The sequence below is a fragment of the Arachis duranensis genome, chromosome 2 (assembly GCF_000817695.3).
Source record: "Arachis duranensis cultivar V14167 chromosome 2, aradu.V14167.gnm2.J7QH, whole genome shotgun sequence".
In the NCBI taxonomy this organism is placed as follows: domain Eukaryota; kingdom Viridiplantae; phylum Streptophyta; class Magnoliopsida; order Fabales; family Fabaceae; genus Arachis; species Arachis duranensis.
Genome location: NC_029773.3, coordinates 66,043,820 through 66,068,355, shown reverse-complemented (window position 1 = coordinate 66,068,355; position 24,536 = coordinate 66,043,820). Strand labels below are relative to the sequence as shown.

At 34.4% G+C, this 24,536-nt stretch overlaps 1 protein-coding gene across 3 annotated transcripts; it reads left to right on the top strand.

Moving 5' to 3' along the window:
- The first annotated feature begins 59 nt into the window (after positions 1 to 59).
- LOC107474705 (protein cornichon homolog 1) lies at positions 60 to 5,171 on the top strand. Of its 3 annotated transcripts, none has more exons than XM_016094347.3 (4): positions 60 to 391; positions 498 to 679; positions 2,553 to 2,675; positions 2,781 to 2,958. In XM_016094347.3, exons 1-4 carry the CDS (start codon positions 314 to 316, stop codon positions 2,863 to 2,865), a joined length of 468 nt encoding a protein of 155 aa, XP_015949833.1. In that variant the 5' UTR covers positions 60 to 313; the 3' UTR covers positions 2,866 to 2,958. The 3 variants fall into 3 exon arrangements, with proteins under 3 accessions (XP_015949833.1, XP_015949835.1, XP_015949834.1); XM_016094349.3 differs by having other exon boundaries at positions 2,792 to 2,946; XM_016094348.3 differs by lacking the exon at positions 2,781 to 2,958 and adding an exon at positions 4,888 to 5,171 and having other exon boundaries at positions 64 to 391.
- Positions 5,172 to 24,536: the final 19,365 nt, after the last annotated feature.

Genomic DNA, 24,536 nt, shown 5'->3' with positions numbered 1-24,536 from the left:
AATGATCTTCTTGGTATCATTTAGGAATACAATTTGTGACACGAAAGTGAGTGAACTCGTGCGTAATTAAGCGAGTCGTCTTCACTTGCCTTTACCAACGCCAAATTCCATACTTCGATTCAAAATTTTACACCCTCGCAGCTCGCACCTTTCCCCCTTTCTGCTTCACCAACGTCAACTGCACTATCTCCCTAAACCCCTCACTTTCCCCACTCCCAATCCCAATCTCAATCTCAATCTCAATCTCAATCTCAATCCCATTGCCACTTCTCTCCGCTAAAATAAATTATTATTATAATAATAATAACAATAAATGGGTGGGAAACTCTTCTTTTGGCTCGTCATTTGTTTCCCTTCCAGCATTGCCCTTCTCGCCACAACTTTCTACCAGGTATTCTTCTTTCTTCTTTTAAAAAGGAAGCATTTCATGTTCATGCATGATCTCCATTTTGCCACGTTAAGAATTTGTCCTCCATTTTATTTTTTGTGTAATAAAGGTTTTGATCCTATCTGACTTGGAAGCTGACTATATAAACCCGTTCGACGCGGCGTCTCGGATTAACTACTTCATTCTTCCTGAGTACATAGGACAGGGAGCTCTCTGCGTACTCTGCCTCTTCACTGGACACTGGTTCATGTTCTTGCTCTCTCTTCCAGTTACTTGCTATCACATCATGCGGTTAGTATTCTATACTATATGAATTTGGACACAGTATGTTGAATTTTGCCATTTTATTTACTATTTTACTGTGTGATTGATGTATTTTGCTGCATTTGCTAGTACTATTTCCTAGGGGAGTAATGTCAGGGAACCAACATTTTTTCGACCAACAGTGCCAAACTTTTAAAAATTATTTTGTTATCTTGAATTTTAAAACTTAAATCATAAATCTTTAACCCTAAATCTTAAGTTATAAACCTAAACCCTAAAATTGGCTAATGTTGTCTAACTAAAAGTTGGTTCCCTATGCTCTCTTCCTGGGCTTATAATTGTGCTATTGTGCGTGGGCATGGGGGAAGTATTTTATTTTTGCTTAAAGTTTAGGGTTTTAGTTAGATTTGTTTTCGTGTTTGTTAGGAAGGTATGAGGTAGAATGGCAAATAAAATATAGGAGATGCAGTTGGACCATTGAGATTGGGAAGTTAGCTAACCGTTTCTCTTCTTTTCATGGGGACAGATGATTTGACCTACATACCCACCAAAGAGTCAATTGAATTGTGATGTATAATTCTGGAAAGATAAATTTTGTCAAGATTTCTCATTATCTAGTATATTTTCTTACTACTTATGTTTGGTTACTGAATGAGGAAATTATTGAGATGGTTCTATATTTCATTCAATAGTTTCTGTTTGTCGATTCCTTGGAAATACGGTAACAATACCTTAGAGAATGCAGCGAACTTATAGATTTCTTGTTTATTTATTGGAGAGAAGAACCTATTATTAGCTTTGCCAAATGGATGTGGACAATGTGTAATATAATTTTGACATTGTAAATTTTGCATTATATTTATATGCCTTGTAAATCTTTCTACTGTCTTGATCTTTTCACATTTGAAGGACTAAGTTGAAACAAATTTGTTTTGGGGGAATTTAAGATTTTGAATTTTAACTCTTTTCCCTCTACATAATTGCATGCACGAATATATCTTGCTTTGTGAATCAAGATATAGAATTCTTTTATGGCATGGATAGAATGATTGTTTTGCGTTCAATTTTAGTATCTTTTTACAAATTTTAGTATTTTATCCTATGTTGTTGTGCATATGCTGGTTCTTTTTTCCTTTATCTTTAATTCATATTTTACAGAAAGTCCTCAAAAGGGGAAAAAAGGGTATTGGTAATTTTTTCATTTGCGATGCAACTTTTTGCCTCAACTTCATTTTCCAGATTCACAATCAAATTATATAAAAGCATTGTGAACTCTCTCGATAATTGGAAGATATTCAAGTTGTTAGTTATTAAGCAACTTCTCCCTGATATTGATATGCATTAAATATTATCTTTCTACTTCTGTTTGCACTGGTCAGCTTCTCTTTCTTACTCTCAGTATCTGGTGGTTTTGATTGAAACTATATTCTCGGACAATTTTTAGTCCCTTTGTCTCAAAAGGTGATAGATGTTGCATGCAACAAATTGGATGGAATGTATTAATCGCTCTCTTCGGCTAATGACTATATTGAGTTTTATTATTAATTTGTTTGGCATTTAGTTAACTAGATATGCACCTAAGCTATTAATTTGTTAATATTATATACTGGTTGTGTAAATGAAATAAGTTATGGTGCTCTTACTTTTTCAACTTAGTTTACCACTTATTGAGACTAAGCTGAACTTATGGTGCATATGTTATAACAAAGCTAGTTTAGTTAAAAACTTTTCCATTTTGTGTATCTATATTCACCATTTGATATTAAAATTGAGAGGAAAACTGCAAACAAAGAAGAGAAACTGAGTTAATGATGTTTTCCCCGTATTCATGGTTTTGTACTTCTAAATTGGTTTTATCTTATATATTGTGTGTTCTTCTATCACAACCACTCTCTTTCAGATATGTGAAACGGGAGCATCTTATTGATGTTACTGAAGTGTTTAGAGGACTTAATGCTGAGAGGAAATTTCGGCTAGCCAAACTTGTCATGTACTTAATACTCCTCATTGTAGTCATATTCTGGTTTGTCGTTTCCTTAACATATACTTATCCACTAGCTATGGTTGTACAGTCTTACTGCTTATCTTTGTAAATCTATTTCTTTTTCTGATTATGGATTTCCATTAGGATTCTGGCAGCAGGAAGTTCAATATTTTACCACAATTCCAAGTTTGAAGAATTAGACATTCGGTTGAATACTCTAGGATACTAGTATAATTCTGTAGTCCTCTCAACACAGATAGTGTGCTCTGTTGTATATTAGATTGGTCTATCTCATTAGGAAATAATTATCTTATTTGGTTTTAGTGACTATTAGAGCCATGTATCTAAACTACTACTTCCTCTGATATTGCTTTATATCTTCCCTAGTTGTCTTGTTCTGAATTCTTGATGTAAAATTATGTGAAATTCTAATAAATGTCCTTGATTTGCAATTGTCCTTCTGCCATGCAAGCATGCATGTGTAAGCATACGTTACATGATTTTAATGAAGAGTTCAAAATAGTTTTCCCACAAATTTTGATTAGATAACAAATGAGCATATTGCAAATTAAAAGAGTTTTCATTAATAAATTTGCTTTTGCAATGTGCAAGTTGCCATAGTTCTCGTCCTCTGTAATCTATTTACTAGATTAAGGGCCTGTTTGAGTTTTAAAAAACACTGCTTAAAGCAGCAACAAAAATTTGAAAGAAGCAGCTGCTATGCTACATCATAGAAACACTAGTTTCTTAAGCTTTAAGCAAACACAAGTACAGAACAGATCCTAAATTAGAAAAGCAGCACTTCAATTCATGGGAATTATCTCCCATGTTTCATGCATTATGTGACAAGTGTTCCACTTTATGAAGAATCAACCGATATCCCAGTTAGTTAGAAATCTAAGCTGTATTTTCTTTAAATGAAATGTCGATTTACTCTGGATTAAGAGATGAACTTGTTAGTTAGAGTTAGGGTAAGCAGTTCTTACACTCCGTCAGTTACTCAGTTTTTAAGATTTACCGAAATCTTGTGAAAATTTAGCACTCTGCCCTACAGTTTTACTTTACTAATAGTTACGTGCAAATACTGTTTTAGAATATTCCTACCCAACCAAAGTGAACCACAAATTATGTATCATAATACAAAGATACATTAGGAGTGTGTTTGGATGGTGTAATTTTATTGAGTGTTATAAGTTTTGCATGATTTTCAATTGCCTTGATGTGAAATTTCTTGTTTATGAGGTTTTCTCTTAGAAGGATGTTGAATTCTGCCTCTTTAGAAGGAAAGCTAAATTATATGTCTTCTCTCTGACTTCCACCATATTGTTGTCTCTCTCTGTTCATGTGCTTGTCCATTTCATTGGCATGTCAAGTGTCCATATCGGTGTCTGTGTTTCTTAGAAACTTGCAAATTATGTTCCCAAATCCCAACACCAATCCTGAGATGCTCTTGCATATAAAAAAAAAATAGTGTGGTCTCTCTTACCTGATCATTAATTATCTTCTAGAGTATCTAGAGTGCAAAGAGGCACCTTGAAGCCTGCAATCAATATTTTCTTAGACACAAGTAGGTACTCAAGCTGTGGATCTGGATGCATGCATTTATATATTAAAATAGGATCCTTGAATTCCCATTCCTCGACTAATGAACACATGACAATTTTGCTTTCATGTGTTTCCTTGTTCCTTCTTGTACTTTTGTTTACAAGAGTGCTGATATAGTGGAAAGGAAGTACTGCATTATCTAATGATCATAACAAGAATATAATTATGATAAAAGAATCCTACTTTTATACATGAACTTTAAGGGTGTGATTACTAGTTGGAATCTTGGAAGGAAGGAATGACTTGATGATTAAAGTGGAGTCTATTTTATTTCTCAAGAACCCTTCCCTTAAATTTTCTATATGAATCTTGTGTTTGTCCTAGTATGTGCTTCATTAACATTAGTTGACTTCAACTCTTGGCATATCAATTTGTTAAATGGAAAAATGTGTTCTTTTGGTAGAAATATTTGAAGTTTGAGTAAATGGGGATTAAACCATATCTTTAACTTTCCTTCTTAATGCTCTAATTTGAATAGTTTCCTCCCATTAATCACTTATGATCTCTTTTAACATACCCTTTAAATGGGAAATGAAATGGATGTCTTTTCTGCTGGTGTCTGAAATACTCTGCCATTAATTATCCTTGTAAAAAGCATAATCCTTTGTGTTTAGCTATTTCTGAATCCTACCAACTCTGTTTGCAGGCTTACATTAATCGGTATCTACTATTTAGGCATCGAAACTGATGATGAACCGGGAAGCTTCTGGTAACATAGAACTTGTGCAATATGGCAACCAACAAAATGTTAGGGGAGTGCCCATTATTTGTTGTGAGATTTTGTGATTTTTGGTCAAAAAATCTTGTACCATTAGGTTTAGAACACAGTAATTCAGCTGCTCAAAGAAATAGAAATCTTGATCATTATTTGAAGATTGGATTCTCGTGTATCCTCATCTTTTCATATGTATGAAGCATTTTCTACTTGAAGTAGCTTGTCCGCTGAATTCGATGGTAACATTTAACAATGATTGAGAGATTACTGTAACCAACCACAAATCCACAAAATCACTTATTAGTATAAAATATATATTAAAATATAAAATACATATTAAAAATAAATTAAATAATATATATATTTATATATAAATATATGATAGCTAATTTTGGTAACAATTTTAGTGTACACTATTTTTGTAATGAAATTAGTGAATTAAAGGTTACAAGAAAAACCAATGGAATTTGAATCTTTGAATTTGTTATGTGAATTGTAATACTTTACTACACAGAGTTTTATGTTTAAGTCATAAGGCTGAGGTGGTAAGGTATTACGACTTCTAGAAGTAAAAATATATATACAATAATAGTTAAAAGAAATTTTAACTAGAAGCATGTGAAAAAGAGCTAAGCAAAGCGTTAAATAGAAAGTCGCATCACTCGTGTAAACGATAATTATGAGAGAAGAATTCCAAAGATACATATAGCAAGGCTTTCGACTCGGTTCGCGAAGCTAGAACCGGCCAAAGCACATATACATATACATAAATAAACCCAGAAGTGAACCAAAATAGAAAATTGACAACCTGTGTCTCCGAGTCAACCTCTAAGAGGGACAAATATAAAATACAAGGTGAAGATCTTATATACATACATAAATATAAATGAAGATATGACCCCGAGTCCCCAGAGTTCTTCGCTTCATTAGCGTCTCCAGAATACAGAGTGGTGCTTTTCAACATGCATCTGAAAAACCACAAATATTGTATGGGATGAGAACCGGGGGTTCTCAGTATAGCTAAGGTGCCCACATATATAATAAATAAGGTCCCAGGAAAGCCAGAGGCAATCCTAAAACGCCGACACTCAGATTATAATTCTTAAGAAACTAAAACAGAAACCATAAGAAGGGGTAGATATCTAAGGTTCTTAAGGTTCTAACTCAATGCTAACCTAATCTCTCAAATTACAATTCACTTATTGCCTTATTCAACTCTAACCCTTACCACTGACTCAACCAATCACGGCCTATGGCCTAAATCAAACAAATTCTGCCTCTGGCCCAAGTAAACTCAACCCAGCCTCTGGCCGATGTCAAATCAAATCAACATTATCACCTGTCCACCACCAAGGTACTCAAACAGAAAGTCACACATTTAAAGAACAGTTATAGCAAGTATCATAGTTATTAGTTAAACAAAATTTATCAGATAGGCAAACCAAAACAATTATGCACACCCAAACAAAGCAAACAAATGCAACATGATGCATGCCTGTTCTACTGGTCGTGAGCTCACGCGTCGGTTAAATCGCCAGAATTCGACACATCTGATAGCTAACCTAGACATTTGTCTCTAGGTTGTGCAATTCCAGGAGGATCATAAACGAAGAAGAGTGTCTTTCCACATCAAAGGAGTGTGCCTTTCCACCTTCTCCTGGAGGAGATACGAAGGAGAGTGCCTTTCTACATCAAAGGAGCGTGCCTTTCCACCTTGCAACTAGAGAAGAATGTGGGGAAAACAATATGAAGGAGAGTGCCTTTCCACATCGAAGGAGCGTGTCTTTCCACATTCTCCACACCCTCATCACGATAAGAGAGGAAAATTTTGTCCTCAACTTGACATCCGAATACATTTTCAAGTTAATATGCAAGCGGGATTGCACCCAAACTTTGCCATCTCGACCATTTCGGCCACATACATATCTCGATCATTCTGGCCACACGCACATCTCGACCGTTCCGGCCACACACACATCTCAACCATTTCGGCCATTCCGGTCACACATAGTCATCCCCAATCTCCTCATTAACACCCCAGTTCAGTTACTCTAGACCTTCCTTCTCTTAGCTTAATCTCATCATTTTCGATCTTTACTTCATCTCCAAGAAATCACATTTCCTAGCTTCTTCTCATTACTTAGGCTTACTATAAAGACCTAGGACAAAAAGGATGACGAATGGAGACTTAGAGGTTTGAAATTCTGTTTTAAAAACACAAAAAAATTATATTTGCTAAAAATAGGGTCACGTGTACGCGTGAACGCCAACGAAATCCCCCGTCACACATACGTGTGGGCCACGCGTACGCATGAGCGTGCATTTTAGCCCATTATGTGTACGCGTTGCTCTTTCTCACGCACACATGCGGACCAGACATAATCGACTGGTCGCGCATGAAAGTTTCGCGTGCAAAATTTCCATGTCACGCGCACGCATGCGATTTTGCCCGCGCACGAGATACATGCGTACGCATGTTATGCAGAAATACGAAAAGCTGGTAAGTCCCATTTTATCAAGTTTACGCATCAAACTTTGATCGAGCATAACTTCCTCATTTTAAAACATTCTTCCTCCGTGTTGTGTGCCAGAACCCGATGCTCCTTAGGGTGTATGTGTGGTGCTCAGAATATCCTCCTCACTGTCCCCAACAATGTCGACCGGCTCATCCGCTGAATCATAATCTCGCATGGCATTTTCAACATGATCTGGTCCAACCTCATAGTCAAAATCGGGGACACCAACAGGCACACTAGCAATACCAATCGCAACACATGGAGGATCGTGGATTGGACCGGAAGGTGCGACCACTGGCATTGACGTAGAGGCACCACCCATCGTCGTCGACTGAGGATTTGGCGCAGATGCCCCAGAGCTGTCGACGCCATCCTCCAACTTCGTAAGCAACTCCGTATTCTGACCTCCGGAAAACTCCGCCGACAGTGAAACAAGACCTGCAAGTCTTCATCAGACTCTATGACAAACGTCTCATACTTCACACCGGTGGCCATAACGGCAATGGGAATCTTGTACAACAATTTTTTAATCTGTAATATGCTCTGTTTTATCTCTGCCAACATACTCGACAACCGAATAAAAACACTAAGGGGTTCCTATCTATGAATTTAACCCCTTGCCTTTTACTTTTTTATTTTATTTTCCCAAAGCAATGCACCAAAGTCACAAAAAAACTCCTCCCCATTCATTTGTGAGAAATGAGACTCTTCTCAACTCAATAATGCCTTGAAGGGGGTATTTATAGGCAACCAGCCTCGACGTACATTTCACGTAAATCGTTACTGCCTGTAGCGGTTTATGGCCAAATTCTACTGCACAAAAACCGCTACTACCTATAGCGATTTCTGTTTAAACTCCCTTGCTCGTAAACGTAGCTCTCAGTAGCGATTTATATTATACCCTAATCCGCTGCTGGTAGTAGCGGTTTCTATAGATTCGTCAAAAAATATAATTGCGTCTTTATTTATAAAATTGTGTAATTAGATAATTTTGAGAGGCATTTTATTTATTTAAAAAAATTGCCCTAAATTATAAAAAAAAAATCAAACAAACAAAAGATTGGTTACTTAGAAATTGGCATCTTATCATGCATGAAACGTTTATAATGTTTTAGGTTAGTCAGTTTGAAATTTTTAATAATAATAAAATTAATACTTCTGAATGATAAAAAGAGTAAAAGACTATAATAATGAACAAATAAATTAAATTTACAATAATGTCATTGCTCACGTTTGATTTTTCAATTCAATTTTATTTATATCCTAAAATTGAATTGATCCAAATATACACAGAATATTTTGAATGATTTTCCTATTATGCCCATAAAAAATAAATTAGAAGCTTACTTTCTATAAAAATATTTAAAAATATTATTTATATATCAAAATCAGTTACTAATATATTTGTGTATAAATATATATTTGATTTAATTTATTTTTAATATGTATTTATATTCTAATATATATTTTATACTAATGATTAATTTTAATGGTCGATTTTAATATACACGTAACATAATTGAAAAAATATATAGCCACCATATTAAGTTAAAACGTACTTTTAACATTAAGAATAAATATATTAAATAGGTTAATATTATATTTGGTGATTATTCACATGAATATAGTTTTAAGTGAAAATAATAATTAAAAATTATTATATAATTTAATATTTTATTAAAATGTTTGACATAATATATGTCTATATTTTAGTTATCATTTTCACATCAAATAAATATATATTATATTTATTATTAATTATGATTATGACAATTATATTATTTTATGACCATTATTAATATATAATTATATAAAAAATTATTTTTTGGATTTTTATTGGGAGTTTGACTAAAATTTGAAAACAAAATTTTTTTATTTAATACTTTGTCAGAATAATTATTTTAAAATTATAAAATTTCATAACAAAAATTAGATTTTTATAATTATAATATTCGAAGAGTCCATGAGTTCATTTGAACACATACAGGTTGTTATTTTTAGGATAAGTTACATAAATATATAATTACCGGTCAAAATGATCTAATTATAATATTTTTAAAATAGTTATTTAATTCTGCACTTATTTTATATAAATTGCTAAAGGATATAGAGGTTTCAAAATTTATACAAAAACTGTTACAGAATATAAAAGATTATGTAAAAATTGACTAAAGTTAAAGTTGCTAAATGTAGTAGTGGTTCACGAAAAAACAACGTCAATACGTAAACTACGACAAGTTATAACAATTTACAAAAATATTTAAATTTTGTAATCAGATCTACTAAGTTTATATATAAATTAGATAAATAATTTTAAATATTAAAATTTAAATATTAAAAGAACTATTTAAATTTTTAAAATATAATGTCTTGATATGAGTAAAGTTTATGACCAAGTTCAATAGTGCTTTGTCTATGAGATTATGAAAAAATTGCAGTTCAACAATAAATGGCAATAAATAGATTGGATGGATCAAGGAATGCATCACTACAGTGTCATATTTTGTTATTGTGAATGAGTAACTATATAGTTTTTTTTAAAGAATAAACACTTAACTTGGTCTTTATTCATTTTCAAGAAAGATAAAGTAATTTCTGTTAAAAAAAGAGACGATTCGATCCTCAATTTTTTTGTTTTGGAACAATACGATTTATCTATTAAAAAATCCGTTAAATAATAACAAAAATTAATTTTGTGGAAGTTTTATTTGTATTTTGTGGGAGTTTTAAACCTCCATAAATTATTAATAAGTTTATTTTTGAAAAATTCCTTCACCAATGAGGGTTAAGGGAAGAAAAACCATTGATAAAAATGATGTCGCAAAAAAAAGTAATTGTAGTACAAATTCCTTTTAAAGGAAAAAAATAACATCAAATAAAAAATAAAAAAAAGAGAATTTTAATGTTGATAATATTAGCATTGGTGATGATGATAAAGCAATAAACATAATAGAGGTAGGAGTGATAATAAAGAAGGTAGTGATAGTAGTGGTAGTAATTAATTATATTGTTAAAAAAAATTTGTGAATGTTTAAAACCCCCACAAAATATAAATAAAACCCCCACAAAATTAATTTTTGTTATTATTTAATAGATTTTTTAACAGAAGGATTTTATTGTCCCAAAATAAAAAAATTGAGGATCGAAGTGTCCCTTTTTTTTATACAGAAATTGCTTTGTCCTTCGTGAAAATGGACAAAGACCGGGTTAAGTGTTTATTCCTTTTTAAACTATTTAGGGATTGAGACAAGGCGACCCTCTTTTTTCTAATCTTTTTATATTTTGTGCATAGGAATTTTTTCATCGCTCCACAAATGAGAACATAGAGACGAGTTTCAAGACTCAGATTCAATAGTAGATACCTAGGACCATTTATTTTTTGTTGATGATTCTATTCTATTTTGCAAGGCGTACGAGCAAGAGTGTGAGAATATATTAAAGGTATTAGATTGCTTCAGCAAAATCAATGGCTAAGTGATCAGCAGAAACACCCCTACCCAAAGAAGGGACACATTGCTCAGCTACTCCATATTTTTCATATTGGCAGGCCTCTCGGTAGTAATATACAGATCTAAGAAATAAACATTTGATTTTATTAAAGACAAAATTGAAAAGAAACTCTAATCATGGAAGAGGTCTTTACTATCAACAAGTAGTAAAAAAGTATTGGTAAAAACTGTGACAACAACGGTGCCTATTTATACTCTTAGTTGTTTTAAACTCTTGGGCTTATTACTAAATGACATCCAAAAGGAAATCATGAACTTTTGGTAGAGACAAAGGGATTCAAAAAGGGAGATACAATGAGTAAGATGGAACATTATTTGTAGAGAAAAGAGACATGGCAGACTTGCATTTGAAGACCTGAAGGATTATAACAACTTCATTCACTATTTAGCAAGATGTACAAAAATAAGTATTACATATACTCGTCTTTCCTAAGAGTAAAAACACACCAAAATCCTTTGTGAGCTTGGAGAAGTGTGATAAAGAGAAAGAAGATCCTAGAGAAGGGACTATAATGAAAAGTTGGCAAAAAAAATCAAATTAAAAGTTTTTAGGACTCTTGGCTCAATATCTCTGACCATTTTCTAGAATACCAATAGAAAGACTCTAATTATGACTTAATTTGAATCAATCAACAACAGTAGAGAGTGGCGAGAAGAACTTATTAGAAATACATTCAGCCCACGGATTTTAACAATAATTCTCCAAATAGAAATAGCAGCAGAAGGTGAAGATTATGTTACTTGAACAGGAGAAACAAGTGACCAATACACTATTTCATCTGGATATAGAGATGCATTTCAAGTCTCTCATTTCCTAATTGAGCATTTACCAGAGTAATATAAAAAAAATTGTGAAACATATTCTGAATATATCATGGTATGATTTATTATAAATATATAAATTAAGAAATTTGAAATTTATGCTTTATGTTTTAGATTAAAGTAAATATATAATTGATGTAGTTTAAGTTGAATGAGATAAACAGTAATTTATAGCTAGAAATAAAATTATTATTTTGTTTATTATATTACATGTTTATATGCGTATGCTAATTGTATTTTGGTGGATAGTTGGCTAGTTAATAGTTAATAGTTTAGGATAATTTGAATATATCAGAATATATATTTTTATAAATATATAAATTAGGTCGTTTGAAATTTTTAGATTTAGATTAATTATTATAGTTTATTATGATTGAGATAAATGGTGATTTATGGTTAATAGATTTTTAAAAATGCTTTACATAATAGGTCTTATTGTTAGCGGTGGTTTAAATTGAGCATAATGTCAAAATTATACAGAGTTAGTGGGTCTTATTTCCGAGGAAGAATATGGACTCAGGAGTGGAGGGACCGCTTGATGCACTACTGCCTTATTTAGAGGAGGCTAGTTTCACTCATGTTGCATGAGTTAGAGATTTTAACTTTGACAACTCGCTCCTGTTGACCTTTGATGAGAGATGTTACCCAGAGACCCACTTTTCATACAGTGAATGTACTATCATCCTTCAGGATGTTGCTTATCACTTTGGCTTACAGGCTCATGGGAAGCTGATTGGTGGTTGCAGCCGTAGTTTTTAGACTTATTACAGTCATGAGATACGGTAGATGGTTTAGGAGGCACTTGGATTGTTGTCTTCGTGTCAGGAATCACAGGAGAGTGCGCGGTAGGCCGAGTCTTTCACCATTAAGATGACGTGGTTGAAGGCTCGCTTGAGACAAATTTCTGTTGATGCTGTACTAGATGTACTCCAACAATATGTCCGTTGTTACATATTAAGATTGAGTGGCGGGCTACTGATGACAGATAAATCTAGTGCGACCGTACATGTTAGATGGATTCCATTGCTGATTCGGAGAGATACAGGCACTACTCATGGGATTCTGCTGTGGCTCACTTGGACCTACCACTCATTGTGTATGGCTATCAATTCAGAGGTGGGTGACTTGTCTGGATGCATCCCATTTATGCTTTCTTGGATTTATCACAAATTCCTGGAATGGTGCCCTCATGGCGGATTTTTTGTTGGTTACGAGGTATGTTTTTATGTTAACAATGCTTTTCTTAAGTAGTTGCTATTTTTTTACTTTCTACTGAACATATTTTTGTTTTGCATCTCCAGGTTGGTTGGGCTGCCATAACAGTACAGAGATGACATGGGTCAGAGGTTATTGCACTAGAAGATGCCATCCACCACCCTCCTCTTCCATGGCATGTATGGCTCCATCTCTATCAGATATGGAAAGAATACCTTGTTGAGGAGTCACATGCTACTACAAATTCCTCATTAAGAATGATCAAGACTCTGTTAACTCTAACTTAACCAATGCAAAAATAAATGGAAGAATGTTTGAGTTGACATCTTGTGTAATGGCCATTAGCACAACCCTTCATATCACCCAAACAAATATATGCCATTAATAGATACAGAGGTTTGCAATACTTAAAGGCTTCAATACAGTAATGAAATGTCCAAATACCTTATCAAATTACATAGAACCAAAGTCTCGAAAAATTCTTTCATAATGTGGCACAAGATTGATATCATGAACTGTACCAGACAAATATTGCTCAATCATATTTAACAATCTCGGAAGCTTGTTGTACGACTCTTCTCAATCACCATAAATTTCAGAAATTACTTTTTACTTTGCTATCCAAACTTTTCTATATGACTATTTAAACTTATAGCTCTACTTCACTTCCCCTTCTAGTAATCTAATAAAAAAGGATGACCTAAATTGATTAATATGTCAATCATTTTTAGAAATTTTACGACAAACATGTAACTATTTTTCTAAAAACATATGAAAAAATTTACCTTCTATCATGGGAAAGATAACTCTACAGATCAGGTTGCTATCAAGATTTGAATGATCTTGAGACATTGTTGGTGCCAAGCATATGGGCATAGCCTTATATTTACAAACATCCCAATAATCAAGATACTATTGATATGCAACTCGAATGCTCCATTGACAACCTACAACATAATATTTGCACCGACAATGACACTTCAGATGATCAGATTCGACCACCTGATACTCTACATGCTATAGTTCTTGATGGAAAGGTGAACAAACTCTCTACTATAGAATCTATGGCCAACCCTTAGCTCGACGCTCCCATCTGTGTTATAGTCATTAGCGCCCCTAGACCAAAAGGCATAGGCTCCACTTGCATAGCAATTTAGGTCCATTGTCAAAGAATGTCTTGGAACTTGGGCTCCGCTAAGAAGTAAAAGATGATATTTGAGTTTCTGGGACAAGCTTTGTATTGTCATCGCTATCACTATTAGAACCATATTAGACCCACTCATAGTCTAACTCGGAGTCTTTAGAAACCAAATCAACACCGGATTCGACCACTCGAGAGAAGACTGAATTTTTGTGGGGGATTCAGTTCTTCGTGCCTGACTATGTCCTACCTTACAACCTGTTGGGACTAAACACGAGGAAGAAGAATTCTCCCCACCATCCATCCACCAACTAAATGCAAAGCTCCATCATTTGTTCAGTCAATTTCTTTCCATGGCAATCGTATATAGCTCACATGTGATCATCATCGTTTAGCCAGAACACCTTATATTGAATATTCCGCACAACGTCCAATGAAATGTACCAATATCTAATTTTTCGAACGTGCTTAATTTTAAGTATTTCCATGTTGACCATAATCAAACTTTTAAGCTTTGTCATCAACAAATGCCACCGCCAAGTATGCATAACAACAGAATCACTACATTCAAAATGTGCACCATCATCTTTACGTACTATTGTTGTATTTGGATAAACAACAGCTATACACTCACTAGCTATTTAGTGAATTTGTCTTTGCTGAAAAGAAGAAATTATATATATATTTCATAACAATTTCACATACAATTTTGCATGCAGCACGTGTATTATAATATTCTCTCACAATTTTGTAGAAATTGGCTGCGCAATTATAGTGTTTCATACTATTGCATAAGCAGCGTGTGTGTAATAATATTATTAGTCTATTTTGCCATCTTTGTCTGTGCAATCAACTGCTTGCGAAATTATGAGTGTTTAAAACAGTAAAAAATTTAAAAATATATTTAAATGAGTAAATATGAATTTTTATTTATTTAAAATAAAGTCTTATTTTTATGATAGATCGATTATTGTTGCAATTGTGTAATTTTCATAAGAAAGAGAGAGAATTAGAAATAAAAGGGAAGAAAAAAATTGAAAAGAAAGATAGGACCGTGGGAGGGACCAAATTAAGGAAAATAAAAGGAGTAAAAGAGTTTTGAAAAAGAATATAGGAAATATTAGAAAGGGTAAAATATATTTTTTGTCTTTAATATTTGTGATTTTTTTTTTAAAATACTAGTAATGTTTAATTGTATTTAACTTTGTCTCTAACGTTTTTTATTTGTATCAAAATTATCGCTAGATATATATTAACTTTATTTGAAATTTTGGCGATAAAACTGAAAGCGTTTAGGGATATTTATTTGAAAATAAAAAATGTTAAGAGTAAAATTAAATGAATCGAAAATGTTAGGGACAAAATTGAATAAAATTAAATATTAGAGGCATTTTTGAAAAAAATTATAAACTCTAGGGATAAAAAATATATTTTTTAAGGGAGAAAAACGAAGAACAAAGAAATTAATGTGAGAAAGAGAGAAGATATATAAAAAAAGTTCAAATAATATTTGTTTATATGATATTCAAGAATTCTATTTTCTTTTTAAGAAAAATATACAAAAAAAATCATTATTATAAAAATGTTAAATTATAAAATCACAATCAATCGGAAAGTTTAATTATTTTTAATATAAAAGGAGATTTAAAATAAGAAATAAATATTTTATGTGTGTTTAAAGTTAAATAAACTATTCATTGACAACATTACATAGTTTAAAATTAAATTAAAATATTTACATTAAAATCTTATTTTTTTAAAGGTTTCTTATATTATTAGTAAACTTAATAGATATCTTTTTATGATTCATGAGCAAAATTTGTAAGTCACTTATATTCTTAATTCTTAAAAGTGTTATAAATAGTTGATCGTGAATGAAAATTTGTTTGTTTAAGTACAACTAAATTTAAGATAAAGTTTTTTTTTGAAATTTTTTTATGGTAAATTTTACCTAATTTTTTTTAAATTAAAAGGAGAGTTACCCTTTATAATATGTCTTACTATTATTAAATAAAATAAAATGGCTTATCATGATTTTATTGTTAATCTAATTAATTAATCATAAAAAAATTTTAAATTAAAATCCTTTCAGTTTTCATTGCTTTGAGAGCCAAATATTTAAAAAGTTTCATTACTTTAAAATGTTTTGAACGGATCTAATATCGTTGTTAAGATGAATGAAAATTTTTTTTTTAAAAGAATGAAGAAAGTAAGAGAGAATTATTAAAAAAGTGTTTTGAAAAATTTAAATTTTGTATCTCTTTGATTTTTTGTATTTGTTTTTTTTTATTTTTTTGGTTGAAATTAATTAATAGATGTGTGATTTGAAAAAAAAATATAAAATAAAACTTCTCTAGTAATTTTTATAATTTGTGAAAAAAATTATACTATAGTTAGTTGATTAGGTTAACAAAATTTTGGTTAGATTAAGAGTTTAATCATGATAAGCTAACCTATTTTATCCGATAATAATAAGACATATCATAAAAGGATAATTTACCTTTTATTTTATAGAGAGTTTGGTAAAATTTACCTTTTTTATTGTCCTGGCAAAAGATAGCTTTAATTTCTCTGTTGTTTTCTATAGTTTTGAGAAATTTTTAGTTAGGTCTCTATACTTTTTTTTCTTTTAATTGGGTTCTTGCACCAAATTTTTTTCAATTGAATCCCTATACTTTTTTTCCTTTTATTTGAGTCTCTGCACTAACTTTTTTTTTTAGTTGGGTCCCTATACAATTAAGCCAATTACTACCAAAAGGGACCTAATTGAAAAAAAAAATCAGTGCAGGGACCCAATTAAAAGGAAAAAAAAGTATAGAGATCTAATTGAAAATTTTACAAAACTATAGAGACCAATAAAGTAATTAAACCCAAAAGTATTAAGGTAAAATATTGTTTTAATTCTTGACGTTTGAGCTATGTCCAAATTTCGACCCTAACATTTGCAACATCCTATTTTCATTCCAAATATCTTATTTTGTTCTATTTTAGTGCTTTGGTCAAAAATAAATTTTTTTTTTCAAAAATACCATTTCCTGCACTATGATTTTCTTCTAGATAATGGCAAATTAAAATTCATAATTGTAGTGGTTATAGTGATAGTTGTAGTGATTTAAGAGTAAAAGTGGCAGAATAATAAAAGAAAAAAAATAATAATAGAGAAAATGAATATTTTTAGAAGGCTAAAATAGATGAAATAAAACGTTTAGAAGAATAATAGGACGTTTTGAACGTTAGAGACACAAACAAGGATTTAGACCAAATGTTAGTGATTAAAAGAGTACTTTATCCAAAATATTATTATAGAAAATTGTCTTTGTTAAAATTTAACCAAGACAGTTTTATTTGTTGATACCATATTTATCCGTAGAATAAAAGCAATATAACCGATGTTATTACATATGAAAATTTCATATCATTTTCAAGTTTCGTAACTTGCAGCTTTGTACCATTACAATGTTTATTAGATTGGTCAATATGATATTACCGAGACATCAACCTTATATATTAGTTTGTTTTAAAGTAAACCAAAATAACTTATATTATTCAATTTTTCTGACTAAAGAAAAATAAGGATCAGCATGGTTCTTTCTTTGAAAAAATCTTTTGAAAATATGTAATCCAAAATAGATAGATAAAAAAAATGAATTAACTCATCAAAAGCATAATTAAAAAATAAAAGGGCAAAATATCTTATAAAAAACATAATTTAGTTTACTATTTTTATTGTCTTTTATTAGACCATTACCAACTCTCCAATCATCATTCACAAATTGTTTGTCTTTTATGGTGATTACTTGACATTTTTTTACTATCTCCTTAAGTCTACACTTGAAATATTCATATTTGTTAATGAGTGTTTGTTGTCTACGCTTTTAAAGATAAAATTTTAAATATGATTTATTCTTTGTACGAGATAGATTTTTGTTATTTTCTTGCATGATCTATGTACTATATACATTTTGAATATTTTCATATAGATATGACTTTTTATTTCAACAAGTGTCTCAACTATTATAAATTTATTTATATCACCTAGAATTTGTGGCTTATACATATTATACATAAACAAAACAATATGTGCATATAAAAGTTCTCTTTTCTAAAATTCTATAATACCAACATCAACTGAAATGGACAAATTGATAAATCATATTTATACTATAGAATTTTAATAAGGTGTAATATGTAGATAGTAGGGTTGTATCCCATAATCTTATTAAGTGTTTTCTTCTCTTTTAGGTATTCAAACAAACTCTCAAGTCTAATATTAAAGCACTACGCAATAAATTAAGGTGTATTTTGCCTTCAAACATATAGAAATCGCTTTTCTCTTTATCGCATCTCATTCAGGTGTCTAGGTTGTAATGATAAAATAGGTGGGATAGTTTACATATTTGCATATAGTAAATACATCTTTATAATTATTTATCATGTCCTTGGGTCCACCAGTAAAAACGCCAAGCCATTGGGCCAGAAGCATCATGAATGAACTCCTCCTTCCAAGTCTAGCAACACTTCTTCCATTGAGCCAAGAATTCAACAAAGAGGAAGCCCACATTGCTAACCCAATTAAAGATCTTTGGGCGCGCGTCAAGCCCACTCTAAGCCTCAGGCCCAACCACATGTACGCGTGCGCGCCCGCGGGTCGCCGTGCCTTGAACCGGGGGAGAGGCGCACTTTGTGGTTTTGTATGAAAAATATGGTTTTTGGGCATACTTTGATGGGACATAACTTGGACTACGGATCTCTGTTTTGTGCCAAATCTATTTAGAAATGAAATTGGATCCGAGATGTCCAGGAGGAATGTTTTTATGCGGCGCTAACGATTTAATAACTATCTTTGTAGCTCCAGAATGTTTCAGTCTATGCTCCTATCTACTTTCTGGATATACCAAGAAAGGTGTACGGTCTAATGAGGCTACTACGAAATATTTACTCATGGGTGGGGCAAGCTCTAAGATTATGACCAGTTCCCTCCATTGAATACATGTATATAACTATTATGCTTCTTTTATTGGAAATAACATCTTTTTTGCAAATGCTTAAACTTGCCTATTAGGACCAACATGAATTCACATATTTTGCTTCTTCTTCCTATAATAATCACCTTGATCCTGTTCAGAAATTAGAGATTTAGAAATTAGGATTTTTAGAAAACTAATTTGATTTGAACGGTGACAATTTGAAATATGTTTATGCAAAAAATCATGAATTGAAACATAAAAAAATTAGAAAATTTATAAAGAAAAACGAATTTTACCTCCTCCCCACCATCCTGGCGTTAAACGCCCAAAAAACTTCCATCTTTCAAGTTATCAAGCCCCATTTGTTGCTGTTCAATAAGCACTAGGAGCTCTTCGTATGTGAAATTCGGATTCCGTCGATTTTCTTCTCTATCTGTTTGTGCATCAACCGTTAGATAAAATATAACATTGGGTTGCCTCCCAACAAGCGCTTCGTATACTGACCAGATTCACTTTTCGTACGCACAAATCGCGACCTTAAGAACTAGCGCATATAAGGACTACGAAATATGAGAAGAGAAAGACAAACAGCACGAAAGGTTTATGCGAGAATTTGGAAGAATACTCAAGTGCACAGTTGGACAAAGATGGCATTTCGCAAAAAAATGAAAAACAGAGCAAAAGTGCGATTTTTGACCTGGATTTTTTTGTGCAGCCTTTAAATAATATTACCAAGGTTCCCTCAAAATTTCAAGAAAATTGCACGAGCCAATTGTGAGATATGAAAATTTGGCTCCAGAAAATACCTGAAATCACAGAAAAATACACAAACTCATAGTAAAGTCCAGAAAAGTGAATTTTAACTAAAAACTAATAAAAATATACTAAAAACTAACTAAAACATACCCCGCACGCCAAGGCGCGTGCAGGCAAGCGGAAGCATACGGGAGGGCCAAGCCAACGCCGCTGGGCAGGGTTCAAAGGAGGCGACGAAGGATACTCGAGGCACAGGCCGAAGCGTCACCTGCTTCGGCCAGAACCGAAAAGCCGCACCGTCTAGAACGGGCCATGTGAACGAGTCACAAGAACAAGCCACACCAAGTCGGGACCCCGACTTTTGAAATTGCTCAGATGATGCTTTGGATCCGTAGTTCCATCGTAGAGGTCCGTATCAGGGCTTTTGAAGTTCCTCGGAACTTTAGCCCTCATTATGTCCTCGCTAAAGGGATCCTCTCCCCCTAATGGTGGCTCTTCCTGTTCATCACGGGAGTTGCGATTTTTGAGGGAGGATTCTAGCTTTAAGAGTTTTCTTTCTAACTCTTTTCGCCGTTCCATCTCCTCTTTTAGGTACTTTTCAGTTTCCTTTTGCCGCTCCCGCTCTTGTTCTAACTGTTCCAGGCGGCTGTGGACTAACCCCATGAGTTCAGCTACATGGGGTGGTCCTCCTTTTTCTGATTCGCGCCCTTCTGGACTTTACTATGAGTTTGTGTGTTTTTCTGTGATTTCATGTATTTTCTGGCTGAAATTGAGGGACCTGAGCAAAAATCTGACTCAGAGGCTGAGAAAGGACTGAAGATGCTGTTGGATTCTGACCTCCCTGCACTCAAAGTGATTTTCTGGAGCTACAGAAGCCCAATTGGTGCGCTCTCATTTGAGTTGAAAAGTAGACATCTTGGGCATTCTGGCAATGTATAATAGTCCATACTTTCCCCATATTTAATGGCCCAAACTGGCGTCCAAACGCCAACCAGAGACCCGTTTCTGGCATTTTGGTACCAAGCTGGAGTTAAACGCCCAAACTAGCACCAAAACTGGTGTTTAAACTCCAAGAAGAGCCTATGCACATGAAAGCTTCAATGCTCAGCCCAAACACACACCAAGTGGGCTCCGGAAGTGGATTTCTGCACTATCTACAGTTAATTACTCATTTTCTGTAAACCTAGTTTACTAGTTTAGTATAAATAGCACTCTTTACTATTTTATTCATATCTTTAGATCATTTTTGAGACTATCTTTGGATAACTTTTGATCTCTTGATCACGTTGCCAGCAAGATGCACGTTGCCTAGGCACACTATCAAGCCCGTTGTGGTTGTGGTGTGCCATCGGGGTCCCCCGCCCCGGGTCCAAGGTTGAGCACGGGCGTCGGGCTGCTGCACACCCCGATCACCAAAGGACCAAGAAGGGAAACACGTCCATGCACGCCCCATCTGGGCACCACCCTTTGCAGACGACTTAAATACGCGACGGGGTATTGTAAGTGGCAGAGTGGCCTTGCTGCCACAATCCACTGAGATTCAGCTGCCTCCGTTGCAACGCATGCTGGGCGCGATGCATCGTTGGCTGGGAGCGTTGCATCGGAGGCACCCGCCGTTGCAACGGAGGCAGGTCGCGTTGCAACGTTGGCTGGGGGCCGTTGCACCGGATGCTGGGCGCGGTGCAACGGATGCTGGGGTCCGTTGCAACGGAGGCAGGGCGCGTTGCAACGGATGCCGGACGCGTTGCAATGTTGGCTGGGGTCATGATAAGCGGATATTTTATACGCTTTTTGGCATAGTTTTTATATAGTTTTTAATAGGTTTTACTTAGTTTTTATTGAGTTTTTACAATTTTTAGTGTTAAATTCACATTTTTGGATTCCACTTTGAGCTTGTGTGTTTTTGTACTATTTCATATATTTTCTAGCTGAATTTGAGGAGCGGGAGCAGAAGTCTGATTCAAAGACAGAGATTCAGCCCTTGTCGCTTCGATTCGTCCCTCCCCTTGAAAAATTTCACAAGTTAAAAAGTTCTCGGCTCGAGGCCATAAATATTCCCCAGGAGAAGCCGGGGTTTTTCGAGGCAGGCCAAGGCCCGTGAAAACGGAGACCGGGCAACGACCGCGGTGTTGGTTTTGCTGTGCGTGTTGCTTAATCTAGACGGTGCGGCTGTTCGATTATCGCCCGAAGCACCTCACGCCTCGGGCTGTCCCTTGAATGTTCTTCGTCGCTTCCCCCGAACCCTGCCCAGTTGAGACTATGAGACGCTATACGCCCGGCAGGGATGGCGGTTGGATCCCGCCTGTCGAGGTAGCAGCGGCGGCGTAAGGGCGGTGGTTTGTCCCGCTTGCGTTGAGATGTGAGGTCAGTGGCAATAGTATCTCCCTTGCTTCCCTTCGGATCAATAGAGCGTACAGGCACAAAACCCTAGAGACAAGCATATGACTACTGGCAGGATCAACCAGGTAGAATCTGTCACCGACCCTACGCGCCGCGCTGCCGACGCCAGACTGCAACATGGAACTGGCGTTAAACGCCAGTTTACGTCATCTATCTTCACGCAAAATATGAACTATTATATATTGCTGGAAAGCCCTGGATGTCTACTTTTCAACCCAATTAAGAGCGCACCAATTGGACTCCTGTAGCTCCAGTTGTTTTAATATAAAATTGTACTCATGCTTGATGATTTTCTTTCCATGACAACTCCTTTCAATTATTCTTTCATCTTCAATGGTCTCTCCTATCTCCACATTTTGGGCCTCCTCTTGCTCTAAGAAAAAATCAGACTCTTGTCGGTTCTCAATCAGGTTGGAATAGAATCCATTGATCTTTTTGCGTTTGTCATTAACGCCCAGCCTTCAGGAGTTTGAAGCTCGTCACAGTCATTCAATCCCAGAATCCTAGTCAGAATACCACAGACAAGGTTTAGACTTTCTGGATTCTCATGAATGCCGCCATCAATCCGGCTTATGCCACGAAGATTCTGAGTAATGAATCTAAGAGATACTCATTCAATCTGATTTGAAAATTTTTTATGAGGATTTTTGAAAAAAAATGAAGAAAGAGAAAGTGGTTAGGAAGTTTTCAAAAAAAGATATGATTGAAAAGATATGATTGAAGACAATTTAAAAAGATTTGATTTTTAAATTGATGACTAATTTAATGCAAAATTTTTGTACAAAGGGCAGGGACGTAGTCAACGCGAGCTGATGACTCGCGCTTACTAGGAATTCCTCGTTGAAGACCAACAATTGCAATGATCTATCCCCATCACGATGAAATTTGCCTCCGATGCAACGGAGGCAGGTCGCGTTGCAACGTTGGCTGGGGGCCGTTGCACCGGATGCTGGACGTGGTGCAACGGATGCTGGGGTCCGTTGCAACGGAGGCAGGGGGCATTGCAACGGATGCCGGATGCGTTGCAACTTTGGCTGGGGTCGTTGCAACGGAGGCAGGGCGCCATGCAACGTTGGCCGTGGCCGTTGCACCGGAGGCAGGGCGCGTTGCAGCGTTGGAATCTTGAAAAAAAATTGATTTGAAAACAAAATCTTCCCTCTTGTGCCATCCTGGCGTTAAACGCCCAGAATGGTGCACATTCTGGCGGAGCTAGGAAGACAGCAACAACTAGAAGCTACTACCCCCAGGGGGTGTTAAATGCCGGTTTTGACATTTAGCGCCAGTAGGGCGCAGATCCAACTTTAAGGAAAGGGCTTCATTAGTTGGCGCAATGCGAGCAAAGTGAGATGCCCAAAGGCTTGCTGGGCGCAATGCCAGCAAGATGCACGATGCCTAGTCACACTAGCAAGCACGTTGTGGTTGTGGTGTTGCTGCCGGGGTCAACCCCCCCAGTCCAACGTCGATCACGGGCGTCGGCCCAACGCTAGGCCAGGCCTGGTGTGGCTCATGTGTGCGCGTGAATTGGAGTTCGATCAACGACGTGTGCGCGTGCTTAATGCGTGCGCGTGACAAGGAAAATCGCCAAATGACGCGCACGCGTGAGTGAGTGTCAACTTGCAAATTTAGTTGTTTATACCTAAAGAATTAAACCCTGTCGACTCCATCATCGTGTAAGCATTTAACATAAATGGTTGAAATAAACCTCCTTAATCTTATATTTATCGGTGATTCTTCTATCTTTTTCTATAAACAAAAAACAAAAAAAAATTGTTACAAAGTGACTATTTTATTTTTTTGTAGACCCAAATAAAGGAAAATTGATGTTGCAATATCAACACAATATTCATCATCCTCACACAGAAACAATAATGGATATTTTAAAGCCAAATAAAAGGGATAGAAAATATCAATGCATTATTGAAGTCTTTCTGTTTGATTCTCTATAATAATATTCTTGTTGTCTCTACTTAGTTGATTGACACTGCTAATAACCAATCCAGCAACTTCAGATGCATCTCATTAGTTATATATGTTTTATCGTTCGTAGTCCTCTTTCAAATTAACTTAAACTTTAAAGTTGTGTAATTTTTTTGTTAATATTTGTCTATTACATGACAAAACCTCATTGTAGAAAAAATAAAACAATAAAATTTACTTTGTTCTCATTCTCACTTAAGAAAACTTAAAATACAACTAAAGAGTTTGTTGCGTGGAATTAAAAATTATCAAAATATTTATCCAATTATTAGTCACA